This window comes from Phacochoerus africanus, chromosome 13, assembly GCF_016906955.1.
Source record: "Phacochoerus africanus isolate WHEZ1 chromosome 13, ROS_Pafr_v1, whole genome shotgun sequence".
NCBI lineage: Eukaryota > Metazoa > Chordata > Mammalia > Artiodactyla > Suidae > Phacochoerus > Phacochoerus africanus.
This window is the reverse complement of record NC_062556.1, coordinates 12213141-12230708: the sequence shown is the minus strand read 5'-3', so window position 1 is coordinate 12230708 and position 17568 is coordinate 12213141. Positions and strand designations below refer to the sequence as shown.

The window sequence follows — 17568 nt, the reverse complement described above, 5'->3', positions numbered from 1 at the left end:
AACTCCAAGGTTTAAGAATTCTTAATGCTGTCAGTCTTCCTATATGTTTAAAGATTCTCCTAATGAAAGTTAGAGAAATGTTTAATAGGATTTGTCATTGTGAAATTAATATATGCCCCACAAAGATATTTGGAAAATGTAGAAAGTAAAAGGACAAAATAATACTTTCTATAGTCCAACCATGCAAAAATAGTGATTACTTGGCATTTTTGCATTCAGTCTGTTTTTTTTTTTGCCTTAGTTTTGACTCAATACTTGTCATCATATTTTATATGTTGTCTTATACTTGTATCCTGTAGAAATAGTCTACTTTTTCCCAGTAAGCTTTATAACCGTTCATTTCCACTGCCAGATAACATTCTGCTGAACTATTATGCTAGAGTTCAATTAAGCATCCACTTATTTTGTGTGTTTCGATTATTTTTCATATTTTACTGATAGACTGCTCTCATGGCTATCATTTTACAGAAAGTTTGTGCTGTGTTTGAGATCCTCGTGGGTGAGAATACCATGGCAGAGGGTGTGTGAAGTTTCAGAGCCCCTCATACACATGTCCAATTACTGACTCTTCCATCCCTTCTACAGAATGATCGCTGAGACGTTTCCACAGAACCCCCAAAGCATCTCAAAGTCCAATTAAAATACCACCCACTGATCTGGAATATTTGAGTTATTCTCTGGCTATATGTTAAAGCAGATTTTTAAAGTCCATTTATTTTTGTCATTCTAAGGTTCAGAGGTCTAGTAACTTGTCGAAGGTCCCGTTAGTAATTGGCAGAGCCGCCCCTTGACTGTCAAGGCAGTGTTGGGTGAAAAGCAGGTATTTCACAGCGTTTATCAAGTGGACACGTGGATAACGAAGGTCCTCGGGGCTTGGAGCAGTTTAGGCGTTCGTTCCCTGTGCATTTCCCTTCAGAACTGTGGGGTACGAACCTGGATGATGATGTTCTCATTTGCATATTGGTTTATTTGTTCTGTCCATATTCCCGTCTCATGAAAAGGAAGCGAGCTTCTGATTTTCCTCTGGCTCGGAATGTGGAGTCACAGGTAGAGCCCGTGTCTCACAAGATGCTAACGCGTGTGTTGCTGGACGTGGTTCAGGTCACAGTGACAGGCACATCCTGAGTCTCTAGTGTGCATCACAGAAGGACTTCTGTGAACAGCGTCTGAGTCTCTCCCTGGCTGCGGGGCTGCTCCGGGTCTGGGTAACCCGCACACTTGCCCGGCCAGTGAGCCGGGCCACTGTCGGCAAGACCCTTGGCAGCAGCGTGATTGCCAGGAAGCTGTGATTCCAGGGCCTCGGCCTTCCTCTGAAATGGGGGCCAGGAAGGGAGGGGCAGTTCCTTTATGGTCAAACCCAGGAGGAAGGATTGTTTGTCCTCGTGCGCAAGGAAGAAAACAGACCAATTGCTCCTTATTTGTTCTGATTCTTCGCTCAGAGAGCGGATCAAGTATTGCTGTGAGCAGCTGCGCGCCCTGCTGCCCTACGTCAAGGGGAGAAAGAATGACGCGGCCTCGGTTCTCGAAGCGACGGTTGATTACGTGAAGTTCGTCCGCGAGAAAATCCCTCCGGCCGTCCTGAGCCAGGTAGTCAACCGTCGGGCCCTTGAACTTTATCCTCATAGACGGCGCTCGAATGCTACAGTTTTGTTTCTTTCCGGTTTTTACAGCTGAAAATATATGTTTGTATATGTGAAAAAACCTCTCACACGATCTAAGTAGCGCGCTCTCTCCCTCTCTCAGATAACAGAAGCGCTTCAGAGCAATGGGAGGTTTTGTAAGAAACAGCAAATGCCCATCCAGCTGTCCATCCCAGGCACAATCAGGGCACAGAGGTAGGATAAGCGCCCTTGTGAATCTGAAGTCAGCTTGTTATTTTCCTCTGATGCTAATGCTGAAAACGCGACGCGCTGAAATCACCCATTAATTTAATAAGAAGCAGTGACCTTTTCCCATTGCTGATGTGTATCATTTAATTCCAGTGATAAAATATGCAATAGTCTCAGGCCTGTGCTCCTTTTACCATTTGACTCTCTTCCTTCTTTTGGTGTTTCTGAGGATCTTAAAAAGGTGACTGTGGCCGTGCACCCAGGGCCCAGGCTGATGGATCTAATATTCACTGAGGTCATGGGCCCTGGAGCGGTCCAGCCCCCTGTCCGTTGGGAGCCCTTAAAGCAATTGCTAATGCTTCCTCATTCAAATTTATTAGAATGTGTTAAACCAAGAAAGACCCTAAAGGCAAAGTAAATCATTCGTCCACATTCTAAAGAACCATCATGAGTCCTGTTCTGCAGCTTGTTCTTATATTTAATCCAGAGTTTAGGCTCTATCTGTGCTTTTTAGAACTTGAATGACGGAAGAGCAGTTCAGCTCAGCAGTGTTCCTATGGTCTTCCTTGAGAAATGCCTGAAGAATGTTTTCTGTCCTTTTAAGGGAAAGCAGCGTGTTGACAAGCACCTACTCACCTACGAGAGGCATCAGGTTCCTGGCTAATAAGTGCTTGAACGTGTACTCTGTCCCTGCCTCCGGGGGCTGCTCGGATGAAGCCGTGAGAGGTGAGCTCTGGCTGCTGCCACATGTGTGCCGAGGATGTGTGCCTGCGCCCGGGGGCCCTTCCTGCTCACCCTGCCTCCCCGGCTCCTGTGCAGTCACTGCTCTAACCAGGGGAGGGAGACTAGATGGGAGATGGCATCCTGGGTCCTCTGGGGCTGTCTATGGGAAGTACACAAGCTGGCCACCAGCATTTAAATGGTGTGATCTCAGAAACTGGGCTCAAAATCGACTATCATCACCAGAAAACTCATCTTCCTGACAGATGATGGCACACGGGTGACGTTGTGTGTTACATGAAAAGCATCTAAAGGGAAGGGACGTATTCATATTAATTCAGTACTAACAACGAACAGGCACATCTCAGAGATGTGAGTTCTGTTCCGGACCACTGCAGCAAGGCAAATAGCACAGTAAAGCAAGTCATACACATTTTTTGGTTTCCCAGTGAATGTAAAAGTTATGTTATATGTACCATAGCCCATTAAGTGTGCATTAGCATTATGTCCAAAAAACCAATATACGTACTTTAATTAAAAAAAGACTTTGCTACTATAAAATGCCAACCATCGTGATTCCTGTATCATCTGAAGCTGTCGAGGTACCCTGCGTGTTATGGGGACCTAGTAGAAACCATGGAACAAACACGATCACTGGGGTTGGTGTCTAAAGTCAAAAGAGAAAGGGGCCCCAAGTAGGACATTACCTTCTTCCTTCAGGTCATCAAATCAGCCTCAGGGTGTTTATTAGTCAATTCAGACTTTTCCCCTGACTTAAGGGAGAGGGGAGGAGAATAGATAAAAAGTAGCCATGAGCCATGGTTAATCTACTTAAAGTAGCTGTGGCTGAATGTCACAAAGAATGATTAAATCAGCCCAGATTAAATCAGAGGTCAGGCCACAGGCACACGCTTGTCAGTGTTACTTTATTTATTTATTTATTTATTTATTTATTTTTTTGGTCTTTCTGCCTTTTCTAGGCACATGGAGTTCCCAGGCTAGGGTTCTAATTGGAGCTGTAGCCACCGCCCACACCAACACAGGATCCAAGCTGCGTCTGCGACCCGTACCACAGCTCATGGCTATGCTGAATCCTTAACCCACTGAGCAAGGCAAGGGATTGAACCCCCAACCTCATGATTCCTAGTCGGATTCGTTAACCACTGCGCCACGATGGGAACTCCTGTCAGGGTTACTTCTTTCTGCACGGTATTTAATTCCGCATTCTCGCTATTGTATCCTACAGACTCTTGTCTGCAGGGTCGTGAGTTTAGGCCTTTCTGTGCCCAGGGTGTCTTGGTTTTGCATCACCCAGAGTGACTGGGTGACTGGGTGACCCAGTGACTGCTGTTGTTGGGAAGAAACAAATACACGGGGGCCATAGTCTTAAGGCAGGTTCAGAGTAGAGAGGCTGAAGGTCATTGAGCCAAAACCCCCATTTTAATTTTATTTTTTTATATACATTTTTCCATTTGAAAAGCAGTATTTGTCTTGTACTAAAACCCAATTAAGATAATAGCTGTATGGAGTTCCCGTCGTGGCTCAGTGGTTAACGAATCCGACTAGGAACCATGAGGTTGCGGGTTCGGTCCCTGCCCTTGCTCAGTGGGTTAACGATCCGGCGTTGCCGTGAGCTGTGGTGTAGGTTGCAGACGCGGCTCGGATCCCGCGTTGCTGTGGCTCTGGCGTAGGCTGGCAGCTACAGCTCCGATTCGACCCCTAGCCTGGGAACCTCCATATGCCGTGAGAGCGGCCCAAAGAAATAGCAAAAAGACCAAAAAAAAAAAAAAAAAAGATAATAGCTGTGCTCATTTTTACTGTATTTCCTTCAAGTCTTTTTCTATACATAGTTTTCTGTGGTAATAATACAGCTGTAATCATATTGGATCTCTGATTTTTGCCTCTGGCTTTTTTATTGAACATTCTGTCCCATATACTTTAATTTTGTATTATGCCGCCCTCATCACCATTTTAATGGTATTAGTAATTTATCAAATGATTTAGAGAATAGGTTTTTTTGGGGGTTTTTTAGCTACATTTAGTGTTTCCAGTTTTGTGGGGAGAGTGATTCTATATATAATATGATAGGCAATATGTCGCCACGTATAGATTTTTCTCTGTTTTGGACTTTTCCTTGGGCTGGATGCCTGGAAGTGTGTGATGAATGAGTTTGAGGCCGTGAGCACACATGTAGTTGGCAATGCATGTTGCCAAATGGTTTTTTGAAAGGGGATCGGAACAGTTGAAATCAGTTAATAAGTCTTTCAGATTTCACTTTCACCACCTCGGCCAGTACATTGCCAGTAAATCGAAGGCTGGAGAAGTTAAGTGGCCTCCTGTGGTCTCCTGGTTTCTGTGCTGAATCTGATCTGCACCCCAGGAGTGCTGATCTCGTTCAGCGTGTGGACGTCGTTAAGCTGCCCTTACCTGCCCTTTCCCATAACTCTCTGTACACTTTTTTTTTTTTTTTGCATTTTAGGGCTGCACTCATGGCACATGGAGGTTCCCAGGCTAGGGGTCGAATTGGAGCTGCAGCTGCCAGCCTACACCACAGCCACAGCATCGTCAGATCCAAGCCACGTCTGCCACCTACATCACAGCTCACCGCAACACCGGATCTCCGACCCACTGAGCAAGGCCAGAAATTGAACCTGCATCCTCCTGGATTCTAGTCAGATTCGTTTCTACTGTGCCACAGTGGGAACTCCTCACTGTACAGTTTTGCTGAAATAATTTTTCACACATATTCCAGACACCTTTGTATTTTAAAGTAGATATAAAAATGTGTTACTTTGGGAGTTCCCGTCATGACTCAGAGGAAATGAATCTGACTAGCTTCTATGAGGATGCAGGTTGGATCCCTAGCCTTGCTCAGTGGGTTAAAGATCCGGCACTGCCGTGAGCTGTGGTGTAGGTTGCACATGAGGCTCAGATCCCAAGTTGCTATGGCTGTAGTGTAGGCTGGCGGCTGCATCTCCGAATTGACCCCTACTCTGGGAACCTCCATATGCTGCAGTTTCAGCCTAAAAAGACCAAAAAAAAAAAATGTTATTTTACTTTAATTACCTTCAGAAGAAAATAAATAGGTATTCACAGTTGAGATTACATTAACATTCTTTATATATTAAAAATTTTTTTCTGCCTTCTAGTTACTGTACAGAATATAGCTATATAACAGTATAACCCACTTTACTGATAGAAAATCAATGAGCAAACTTTATTTGTGGCTGAATGGAGTTCTTCCCCACATTCTTCCTTGTTTCATAGGGACAGTCACAGGCTTTATTACAATGAAGGCTACGCAAGGACCAAACGGATCTGATGCTTCTCTAAAATCTCTTTTAATGACGTGTGAACACTGATTTGTAGGGTGTGGATGGCACTAAATGTCACCACCAGAAAGTTCACTTCGTGTTTTCATCAGCATTTGAGTATAGCAGTAGCATAGGTTTGCACTGTGAGAAAATGGAATAGAAGGCGATTTATTGTAGACACAAAGTTTTCAGTTCGCGGATACTGATGGATATTTGCTTTCTTTGTTCCTGAAGGTCAGTCCGGCTCCACGTCAGAGGGTGCTCTAGGTGACGGGTGTAAGGCTCGCGTTCCCAGCACGGCGCTTGCTCTCAATTCCTTCCATGCTGTCACGTACTATTCTAAAGTCATCCCTTCCTATGATGCCGCTGCCGTGGCAAATCAGAACACTCCTGTTCATTTTCCAACAGCTGTGCCCAAAGTCTCCAAGTTCCTTCCTCAGCACTGCAATTCTGTGTTGGGCCAGACATGCACAGCACATCCCAACTGCCTGGTAAGTCTTCTGGGCTCTGTGGGTCAGATCAGGCTCTTCCATCCCAGCCGGCTGGGGTCCCTGGCCTGCACTTTGTGGTTGGTCCTCTGGTTCGAAATCTCTTGGACTGGGACCAGGGGAGTCAGCCCAGGCTCGCGTTCCCAGTGCTGCAGGACTGCTCTCGAGATGTCCAGAGGTGGGGTCTGGGTGTGGCTCTGCTGCTATGGCCGGAAGTGACCCAGTGGAACTTAATCTCCCCCGGACTCCCCCCAGGCCGCCCCTCCATGTCCAAGCTGCCACATCCCATCCCAGCAGCCTCCCCCTGCCTTGGCCCCGTGGCCGGCTGTGGCTCTGTCGCTTAGGCTGGCAGCCATCCCTTGCACTGTATGAAACCCTGTTCTTCCAGCACCAAACAGGCTGCTTTCAGATCCCAGATGTCCTCATATGAGATATTTACCGAGCACCCCCTGTGTTCTAGCTTTGTGCTGATCACTTAGGATGCAGTATCTAAAGGTAGACCTTGCTCCCTGCCCTCATGAAGCCGAGTCTCCCAGGAAGCAGCCGGGTGTGACATGCCCTGGGGCGCCTAAGACGAGTACCCCAGAGTGTAGAGAGTGATGCAGATGTATTAGGGCGAGATTGGGGCCTGCTTACACTGGAAGAAGTGCATCTAAGCTGAGATGTGAAGCAAAGAGTTAGCCCAGAAGAGTGGTTAGAAGTTGGGAGGTGAGGCGGGAAAGGCCTTCCAGGCGGAAGGAGCGGCGTATGTAGACATCACAGTCTTCATTTGGGGGAAGACCTGCCCAGTTCCAGAGGGAGACTCGCAGCAGCTCGGCCTGCTCAAATGGAAGAAGCAGCCAGCTTCTTTGTGATCACCGGTGCTTTTGCATGTTACTAACAGTTAAGGTGTTTTGAGCCCTCAGTAAATAACGGGCTCGACACCCTGTGTACTCGATGTGGTGAATCGAATGACCTCGGACACAGTCCTTTGAGGTCAGTACTCTTACTTCTACGTGGCCTCTGTAAAATGAGAATGATAGTGGCTTTCCCAAAAAAACACTGATGAGAAAAATATTCTAAAAAGAATTAGAAGGAAATTTTAAAACATGACGTATCTACAGATATAATGCTGTTGCTGGAAATCATGGGTATAGCAGCAGCAGGAAGCCAGGTGACAAGGGGCGGGGAGGGGGGAGATTGTAGCATTTGTGTGTGTGTGTGTGTGTGTGTGTGACCTGCACGTACTGTGTATGGTTTTTGTTGGAGAATTGTTACTTTTAATAGCCATAAATCACACCTACTTTAAAACCTGTAGGTGTATTCACCTAAAGATTTCACATGGATTTACAAATCATGTCCTATTGCTTTAGGACAGAGAAAATGTTAAGAACGGACCAGGATTATTCAATTCATGCTTTTTTGTGTTTTTTTTTTTTTTTTTTCACCTTTGCAGCAACACTTTTGGGCGTATTAATAGCACGTTTGAAATTCACCCTCTAGACCCCCTGGTGGGTGCCGTTTGACACTACAGGAGGAATGGAACAAAGGACGATCTTGAAAGCTACACCCAGAGACCTACTATCAAAAGAGTTCTCATTGTGTGACTTCTGATAAATGTGCTAAAAGCCTCTGCAGATAGAAAGACAGGCAGCGAAAGCGCAGGCCTCGGGCGTTCGCTCATCCTCACACGTACATACGTGCATCTCCCGCAGCCAGGGCGCCAAAAGGACAGATGGCCTAGGCGACCTAGACACTTGTTCTTAAAAAGTATTCCACAGATTATGCAAAAAGTCCCCTCTAAGGAAGATTCGCACGGGCTTGATAAAGTGCATCGATGCGCTGGCATCACTGAGTACAGGTACTGCAACTTGATTCTGGCATTTAGTATCACTGTGAATTATTGCCGCTTACTTCTAGGTAGTATCTTTTCTAGATTTGACATTTTAGAGCGCTCCCTTCATTATGCACCATTCAAACTAAAAAAGCGTAGTTTGAAAGAGGTGTTGACATCCTCACTTGACTACAATGAATAAATTGATGTGTTGGTTTTTGTATTTCACCATCCATCCCTTGAGTGAAATAATAGCTAATAGGTCTTTCTTTCTGGATCTTTAATAGCTAATAGAGCTTTCTTTCTGGATCTTTAGTTACAGATTAGCAGGTCCTTCTTTGTTTTTCATCTCCTTATAATCTCCCTATAGATATTAGAAAAGATAGTTGAAGATAAAGGGAGGAAAATATTTGTTTTATATTTCACTGAAATGTTCTTATGTATAAGTTTATTGTTAAAAAAAACAATTTTGACTCTGAAAATGTTAACGCATTTTTGTTCTGCTTAATAAATATGTGTTCCCTCTTTTAGTAGTGTCATGTAGGGAGTTTAATTTTACCTGATTGAAAAGTTTCAAAATTACTTTGGGCATAGCCTGATTTTCATGTCAAATTGTATAATTTTTCTCTGAGGATGCCATGATGATGGAATTTGTAGATTTTGACAAACTTTTTCAAGGAACTGGAAGTTTCCGAGTAAGAAGCTATGCTCATTATAAATGTGCCTTTGACCCTTGCCTTTGGTAGGAGAAACTGCGTTGACATTTGTTGGGGAACCTGCTGAGGTGTTTTCTGTGTTCACAGTTGGCCTTGATTTCTCCCGGGACTTTTTCTTTGCATCAGCATTTCCCTAAACCCACACGTGGACCACGAGAGACAGCCTGTGGCTGTGGCTGGGAATTCAGCCTGGAGAGGTGACCCAGGGGTCCTTTCTGCTCACTCTTATCATCCCTTTTGTGCTTTCAACATGAAGAGGAGGCTGCCAGATCCATCTTTTTTTCACCGCTGGTTCCCATGATCCTGAACTTCATGCAAGTGTCCAAATTCTTTTTTTTCTTTTTTTTTTTTCTTTTTAGGGCCACACCTTCAGCATATGGAAGTTCCAAGGCTAGGAGTCGAATCAGAGCTGCAGCTGCAGGCCTACACCACAGCCACAGCAACACCGGATCTGAGCGACATCTGCAACCTATGCCGCTGCCAGGTTCTTAACCCACCGAGTGAGACCAGGGATCAAACTTGCATCCTTATGGACACTATTTTGGGTTCTTAATCTGCTGAGCCACAATGGGAACTCCCAAATTCATTTCTAACACTAGAATTTAGTTTTTAATAAACTATACTCTTCCAAGTCAGTTTAGCTCTCAGCCAGGAAGGAAAGGTTAGTTGGGCCTCAGCCCATAAAAGAGAACAGGATTTTTCCTTCAAAAAGCAGGTTGGCTGGTCACGAGACAGTTAGTTGCAGTTGTCTTCACAATGAAAAGGGTGTAAAGAGATTGTCTAAGAAAGGTGGCAGCTTGCAGGTTTCACAGTGGTGGTTATCCCAGTCCCTGTCCCTGTCTAAGCAGGGAGTGGGGGCAGAAACAATTATTTATGGAGCCCTTTCCACGGCCTAAGCAAATGACTCAGTGTCCTACCCTCAGTGTCAGCCATCTTGCTGGCTGGCTGGATGGATGTGCAGGTGTTTGGATGGGTACCTGGGGGAATGGGGGACCAAGAAGTAAGCATCTGAACATGGGTGATGCCTGTGAGAAAGGAAAGGGGAAGACGTGCTCAAGCACTTAGGGACCCATTGGAAGTCAAGAGAGAAGGAAGAGAGAGATACTGGATACTTGGCTATCCGTGACTATTGTTTTTTGTTTTTTAAGGACCACACCCAAGGCATATGGAAGGTCCCAGGCTAGGGGTCGAATGGGAGCTACACTTGCCAGCCTACACCACAGCTCACAGTAACGCCAGGTCCTTAACTCACTGAGCAAGGCCAGGGATCATCCCCGCATCCTCATGATCGTCAGGTTCATTACCGCTGAGCCACAGCAGGAACTCCCCATTGTTACAGTTTTTACTGATAGTGTCACTCTCTTTACACCTGTTTCCTGTCCCTCACATGCTTTTCTAATACAGGAGTTGGATGGTCTCCCAGCATGGCAGAAATGACAGTAATTGGTTATGTGTATAATCGAACTGTTGTGTGTTCAGTGAAAAACAGGCAAATGTTAAAAAACTCAAAAACCATTTAGTTATTTCTTAATTCATTCAGTAAGTATTTGATAGTGAGGCACTGTCCTGAATGCCAGGAAAACAGCTCTGTGTAAAGCACCATCTTTTTTTTCCTTTCTCTGTCTGAGAGCTTAGCAGCTGCAGGGAGAGACAGGTAGGATGGAACTGCAGTGGGCTTCGGTGAGTGCCATGAAGGGGGCGGATGTGAAGGCCCACCTGGCACTCAGAAGTGTCCCGCACACCCCTCTGGGGGTGCACGGGAGACTCTGGTTGTGACATCTGCTGCCCTCCCTCAACTCTAAACCTGGTGACGACAGTAGTTGCCTCCAGGTTGTAGGGAAGGTTAAATGAGACACGTAAAGGCTCTTAGAACAGTGCCTGGCACGTAGTAAGCATTTAATACGTGGTATTATCGTTATCAGCATCACCACCACAATTATAACAGCGATTAAACTGAGAGTTTAAGGACTAGTAGGCATAAAGGAAGCCAAGAGGTGGAGATTTGGGGACTGGTTAGGGGATGAGTTTTCAGGCAGAGAGACTGCATTTGCAAAGGAAACAAGGAAAGCACAGCAGAAGCCCTCTGGAGGAGGGAAGGTGGTGCCACGTGGTTGTGCACAGAGTCCCGGTGTGCGGGGAGGGAGAGAGGCAGGAGCACAGAGCGGCAGGCGGGCGCACCATACGCTGTCGCCCTGTTTGAACTTTAAAAGGTACCTCACCGCTGTCATGGTGTTGATGTATTCAGATCTGCATTGTAGGGTGACCGCTCTGGTTTCTGTGAATTAAAGGCAGAATGAATTGAAGGGGGCTAAACCCAGCCTCAGGGAAGGCGTGGTCATTCCAGTGATTCAGACAAGAGGTGGCCTGAAACAGGTTCCGGGCCGTGGTGACGCAGAGAAAATTTGGTCGCGTGCAGGGGGGAGACATTAGTAAGGGTTGGTAGCCGATCCCACATAGGGGGTGTGAAGGGCCGAGTCGTGAGGATGACACCCAGGTTTCTCTGGCTCCGGTGACCGGACCCATCCTACTGATGGAGCACAAGAGCATTTGGAAGGACGGTGCTGCGTGAAGGTGGTGTCGGCGGGTATTTGTCGGGTGTGCTAGTAGCGAAGGTCTCCAGGACACGCCTCGGTGCGGCACAGGTGAGGGAACGGGACGAGGCAGTGGGGTTCGTCATTGGCCTGGGGTGGGGGAACGTTCAAGTGGAGGGTTCAGTTGTTAAAATGGGATTGGGGAAGCCCCGCTGGGGCGCAGTGGGATGGGCGGCATTTGGGCAGTGCTAGGACGCAGGTTTGATCCCCCGCCCAGCGCAGTGTTTAAGGATCCGGCTGTGGCTTAGGTCACGACAACGGCCCGGATCTGATCCCTGGCCTGGAAACTCTACATGCTTCAGGGTGACCAAAAAAAAAGAAAAGAAAGAAAAGAAAATGGGATTGGCCTGCATGACCCACCCCCTGAATGACCTGCAATTCTATTATGGTTCATCGTAAGAAGTCCCTCGGTCAGGCCCCTAGTGTCACATGACACTGGAAGTTACCAGAGATTTGAGCTATGTGGGTAGGGCCCTCTAAGGCAGCGGCCACACTTGCCAGTGGCAGCTGTGTTTGGTTACTGTTGTTGTTTGTTTGTGTGTTTTTTTCTTTTTCTTTTTAGGGGCGCACCTACAACATATGGAAGTTCCCAGGCCAGGGGTCGAATTGGAGCTGCAGCTGCAGGCCTGCACCACAGCCATGGCAATGCCAGATCCGAGCTCCATCTTAGACCCAACCGCAGCTTGTGGCAACGCCGGATCCTTAACCCACTGAGCGAGGCCAGGGCTCACCTACATCCTCGTGGACACTATGTCAGGTTCTCAAGCCACTGAGCCACAGTGGGAACTGCTGCTTTTTTTCCTTCGAGGTTTATTGAGATGTAATTGATACACAGAACTGTATCCGTTTAAGGTGGGCAGCACGGTGACTTTGCTTTCCGACACGGTGAAGCGATGACCCTGATACGTTTAGGGAGCATCCATCATCTCACAGAGATACAAAAATCAAGGAAAAGAGAACAAGGTTTTTATGTGAGATGACAACTCTTGGGATCTACTCTCTTAACGTTCATATATGACGTACGGCAGTGTTAATTTTGTGACTCAGGCTGTACGTTATATCTCTAGTACTTAGTTATCTTGTAACCGGCAGTGTGTACCTTTTTAAACCACCTTCAACCCATTCCCCCTCCGCCAATGCCTGTGAGAAAGTAAATTTCCCTGACTTTCTAATTTCTGAAAAATTCAAAACATAGGCAATACTGGCTCTATTTCTTCTGCAGCAAAAGAGCAACCCATGGCTCAGGTAAGCAGTACCGAGTTCTTTATGTGTGTCCCCCTGGTGATGTCCCACCCAGCTTGCCTCCTCCATTGAAATGACTTGCCTGGTCCCCTTAGGTGTTCCAGTTTGTCCACTAGGCACGAGTCACTTGCGGATGGAAAGTGGCAATGTGTTGAAATGCAGATTCCCAGGCCGTGCCCCTCAGGGTCATATTGGAAGGCTTGGTGGGAGCCGGTACCCAGGAATCCACATTTTAACAAACACTGCCCGAGGCATTGCAGGCATCTGATTATCCTCCTTAAAAACACCCAGCACATAAATAGATGCAGATACCCAGAGGGAACACAAAGACAGAATAGACGCAAACTCAAACCCTATGTCACTGACCTGAAGCGCTTGTAGATTTAGGGGCCTCCAGGGGCTCCTATCTCAGAGGTTCTGACTTTAGAATTCTAGAACAGGGCCCTGCAACCTGCAGAGAATGATTCTGATGTGCAGCCAGGCTGGGAGCCGCCGTTAGACATGTAACGTGCTCATCCATCGCTAGTATTTTGAGAGAGATTAGCCAGGAGCTGATGCAGGAGGAGCGCAGCCGCAGGCGAGGATCACTGCTGCCCCACGGGCCGCCCGCCCGCCGAGAAGGGTTTGGCCAAGGAGGTGAGTTTCAGAAACTACTTTGGTAAGCAAGAGGATTAGCTGAAAACATTCCTAGGCCCAACCAGAGCAGGGCTGTGGGGAAACTGAAAAGTAGGACAGGACCCAGGGAGTTTCCAGAAGGAATAGCTCAGAAGAGTGAAAAGTCAGGGGTGGGGTTAGGGGGCTGCTTGACTCACTTTTGTTTCTGTGGGTGGCAGTAAAAACTGTGTGTATGACAAGAGACGCTTTCTCACACTTGGTAAATTTTCCTGTTTGTTAAATTACAGGGATTGTTAAAAGCCAGAAACCGCTTTTGCAATGTAACAACCAACAGAAAACGTCATTTCTCTGAGTCCTTGGCATCGACAAAATCTTGAGACCAAACCTGAGCCTCCGAGCCATTTTCTCTCCAACTTTCTGGCACTCGGTTGGTTTTCCCTTTCTGCCTGCCTGTCTCCGTCTCCCTGTTACATGGAATGAGGAAGCAGGAAGCCAGGGATCTCCTGGGTTAATAGGATATCAAGGGCTGCTTTCATCACCATGGAAACATGACACCCCTAGGGAAGACAGAGAAAGCTCTCATCTCTCTGTTTTTCAAGGTGGATTTTAACATCCCAGAATAACATCCTTTCTGAAAACAACCACAACAACAAAATAGGAAGATACGCGTACATAAACAATTACGTTACATCGTGTGCTGTATGCTGCTCAATTTTACTCATCAGACTCTAGAAAAAAAAATATTTTTCATTTTTGCTCAAAGCAAAAATTTCTAGACTTCAGATTGTAAACTAGATAGGCTTGAGTGGTGCAGGAAAATAGACTAATAAATTGCACAGATGAACTTGTTCTGAGAAGGGGCCTGCTCACCATCTGTCCCAAGAAGTTCTTGCAGACAGGTATTCTTGCCCGCTTCTTTCTTTCCCAGGTAGGCGATGTGAGGGTGTTGGGAGTGGTGTGTTTTCTAAAACACTGCCCTCTTCCTGCTGCATCCTGTTTCAGGCTATTTTCTGATGTTCTTCAAAATAATGGCCAGCTTTTTTTTACAAATAATTCTGTGGCTTAGGATTTATGAGACTCCATGCATTTTAATTTTTATCCATGCCACTGTTAAACCCCCAATAGCAGGTCTCAACTTTTCCAGCCCTGTGAAAACTCGCAGGTGGTTTTCCCCATAGACCTGGAGTTAATCCCAGTGTTGGAACTGGAAACTGTTGGGAAGCAGAAAATCTCTCCCATAGCCATGTGTATCTCATAACTTGAACATTAGCTGGATTATATGCTAAGGTAAATAAAATTTCATTTTAGATGTTGTTAATTTGCGAGGAAAGAGAACCACGACCTGACCGCAGAAACTGGCACCGTATTGCCGAGTTGAGCGTGCCCCACCTTGACAACGTAAACCCGCTCCTCCTTGGTACGTGGACTTTTGGCCATGTGAATGTTAGGATAGGGGCAAAGAAACAAAATTTATTCACTGATTTTTTTTCCCCCTACTGCTTTGGACTAATACTAGTTGTCTCATGTTGTGTTATTCTACTATTCCTGCATCTGTTGTTTCTAAAGCAATAAGTTAGTGGGAAAACCCATAGGATTCATTTCCCTGCAGGATTACTTGTTATCTTTAATATTCTTAGATTTTGTTTATTATGATAAAAGAGAAGACCAACGTGGTGAAGCATTGATTTTTGTCTCCTACTGGAGCACTGTTACTGAACTACCCTTTATGCCATGTAGCTGGTAAAATAATAATTTAAAATATCTTGTTAAAGGAGACACTTCAGGAGTTCCCGTCGTGGCGCAGAGAAAACGAATCCGACTAGGAACCATGGGGTTGCGGGTTCGATCCCTGGCCTTTCTCAGTGGGTTGAGGATCCAGGCATGCTGTGAGCTGTGGTGTAGGTCATGGACTCGGCTCAGATCTGGCGTTGCTGTGGCTCTGGCGTAGGCTGGCAGCAACAGCTCCTATTAGACCCCTAGCCTGGGAACCTCCATATGCCGCAGGTGCGGCCCTAAAAGACAAAAGACAAGGAAAAAAAAAAAAAAAGGAAACACTTCAGACTGCTAGGGTATGTTGTTTGTTTCAGTTTTGTTTGTTTCTTTCCAGTGTAACAAGAAGTTAAACTCTTTTATAGGGTTCGTGAGTCAGGACATGGACAAAATTCTCTAAGCCTTTGATGGAAGTTAAGGGAAAGAGAAAGAGGTGAGATAGCAATTAAATAATTGTATTTTCTTTAGAAGCAAAAACATAGAGTTTTGAAAAATTCAAATATGAACATATTGTCTTGGCAGAAAAAGACTTCTTCAAGGGTTAATTCTAATCTTTGGCAACCGCGAAACTAACTCAGGGTCTAGTCTGAGCTCCACACATCCTCTGCTTTCCCGAGACACGTGAGAAGAATTGTATATGAGGAGGGAATGCCTTCCTTGACCATCAGTGCCCTCGCCCTGTGAAGCAAGGGCTGAGTTTCAATATAAATATTATTGCTGGCCAGGTCCTTTGGAAAAAAACCCTCACCCCAGAATCTGCCTGGCAGAGAATGTGTTTATTCTTGGTCTTGCTATCAGTTCTCCCTAAAATGGAAAATCTACAACAAAGGATGCAGTAAAATGCTGCTCTCGGGGCAGGGCCGTGTCAGCCCGAGAGGCAGTTCCAGGGAGATCATGTTAAGGGATTTGCACTTAGACCCTTGGCCCTGGTCCAGCCAAGGCTGGGAAAAAGACTCCCACTTCTCCAGCCCTGCAGCCAGCGATGTAAATTCCCTCGACAAAGAGCCACGTCTTCTGGCCGGGTTTCAGTGGGGTGGCTGTGAGGTGCTTGTATAAATGGTTTGCTTATTGAGGCCCAAAGTGGTTTGCGAAAACTGCGACAGAGAAATGGAGTTAAAATGTCTCAGCTACTAGGCTTAGCTTTGTGTCATCTGGGTCTTTTCTTCAAATGCTAATGAAAGTTCAAGAATACTAATCAGATCCCACTGGCCAAGCCAAGCCCGTCACAGCAGGCTTCCAGCTGAAAGATATTTTTCACTGTCTACACATGGGTATTCTGCTACCACCTACACAAAGGCAGGGCGAAGCCCCGGCGACTGTGTCCTCCCAGGCTGTTCACTCTTAGGTTCCCCAAGCCTTTACCTCCTCCTCTCCTCCTCCTCAGAGCCTGGAGGCTCCACTCACCCTTCAGCTCTGGGCACTGCGAACCTTACACGTGGGCCCTCTGCCCCCGGGAGATGCAGCCTCAGTGTCTGGGAAAGAGCATGAGGTTAGAGGTCAGAAGCTTCCATCTTAGTTCCAACTCTTATCGGCCGAATATGCTTATTATTATTTCCCCCCTTACCCTTGCTTCCTCTGCCGTAAAATGGAGGTCACCTTATTCATTTACTTCTTGGGGTTCTGAGGATTGAAGATCGGGTTTATAAGATCCCTGGCCCGCAGTAGACCCTCCCCGTAAGGTACCTGCAATGAGCGTGCTGCCCCCTCTCCTGCAGCCTCTGCTGACCGCGACACTGTCTACCCGCCCCCCCAGGCGGGGGTCGCATCATGCCGGGCCCGCTTTCCGGCTGTGTCGGATCCTGAAGAGTGAGGGTCCCGGGGCTCGCTAGCCCCTGACGTGAGTGGTGAAGCCGGCTCTCCACCCCACAGTGCAGAGCGCCTGCCTTGAGCATCCTCTTGCCACCCGCATCGGTGGAAGCATTTCTGGTGCACGGAGGGAGGAAAAGTGTGGCTTCTCCATGTGCTGCCGGGGTTGCCAAGGAGCCCACACCCAGGTTGGTGACTCTGCCCTCACACCCCAGTCACAGGGGCTCGTCCGTGTGAGACAGCGTAGATTTGAACCCTGTCCCCAGTGCTTCTGGGCTTTACTCAGCGCTCTTGAGAAGTCAGTTTCTCTGGGCCTCATTGTTCTCATTTGCAGAGCTAATATCCACCTTGCAAGTTCGTTCTGAGGATTTAAGAGAATGCACACGATGTGTCATGAAGGATAGTACCTTTCCTCTGGCGGGAGCCCAGTGAACACACTGTTCACCGGCCTTGCTCCCGCCCTTCTGCCCGAGCTTTGCTCCATCCCCGCTTTGCTAAAAGCAGGCAGCATCCACCCATCGCCACCCCCACAACCTTCGCTTTCCTGCCTCTCTTGCCAAGATGCCATCAACAAACATTCATCATGGGCATATTTTGGAAGATATTTTAATTTGTAATTACAGTGATATGGGTTTATACAATTTAAACAAAACAAAATTGTATA

The 17568-nt window shown here is 46.7% G+C and overlaps 1 protein-coding gene across 1 annotated transcript in view; it reads left to right on the top strand.

The window, feature by feature from the left end:
• Positions 1-8524, top strand: part of SOHLH2 (spermatogenesis and oogenesis specific basic helix-loop-helix 2) — a 106650-nt gene extending 98126 nt beyond the window's left edge. The window contains 5 exon segments of the mRNA XM_047755809.1: positions 1440-1587; positions 1744-1835; positions 2434-2555; positions 6098-6354; positions 7787-8524. Coding sequence (XP_047611765.1) covers positions 1440-1587; positions 1744-1835; positions 2434-2555; positions 6098-6354; positions 7787-7807 — 640 coding nt within the window. The 3' untranslated portion in view covers positions 7808-8524.
• The last annotated feature ends 9044 nt before the right edge of the window (positions 8525-17568 follow it).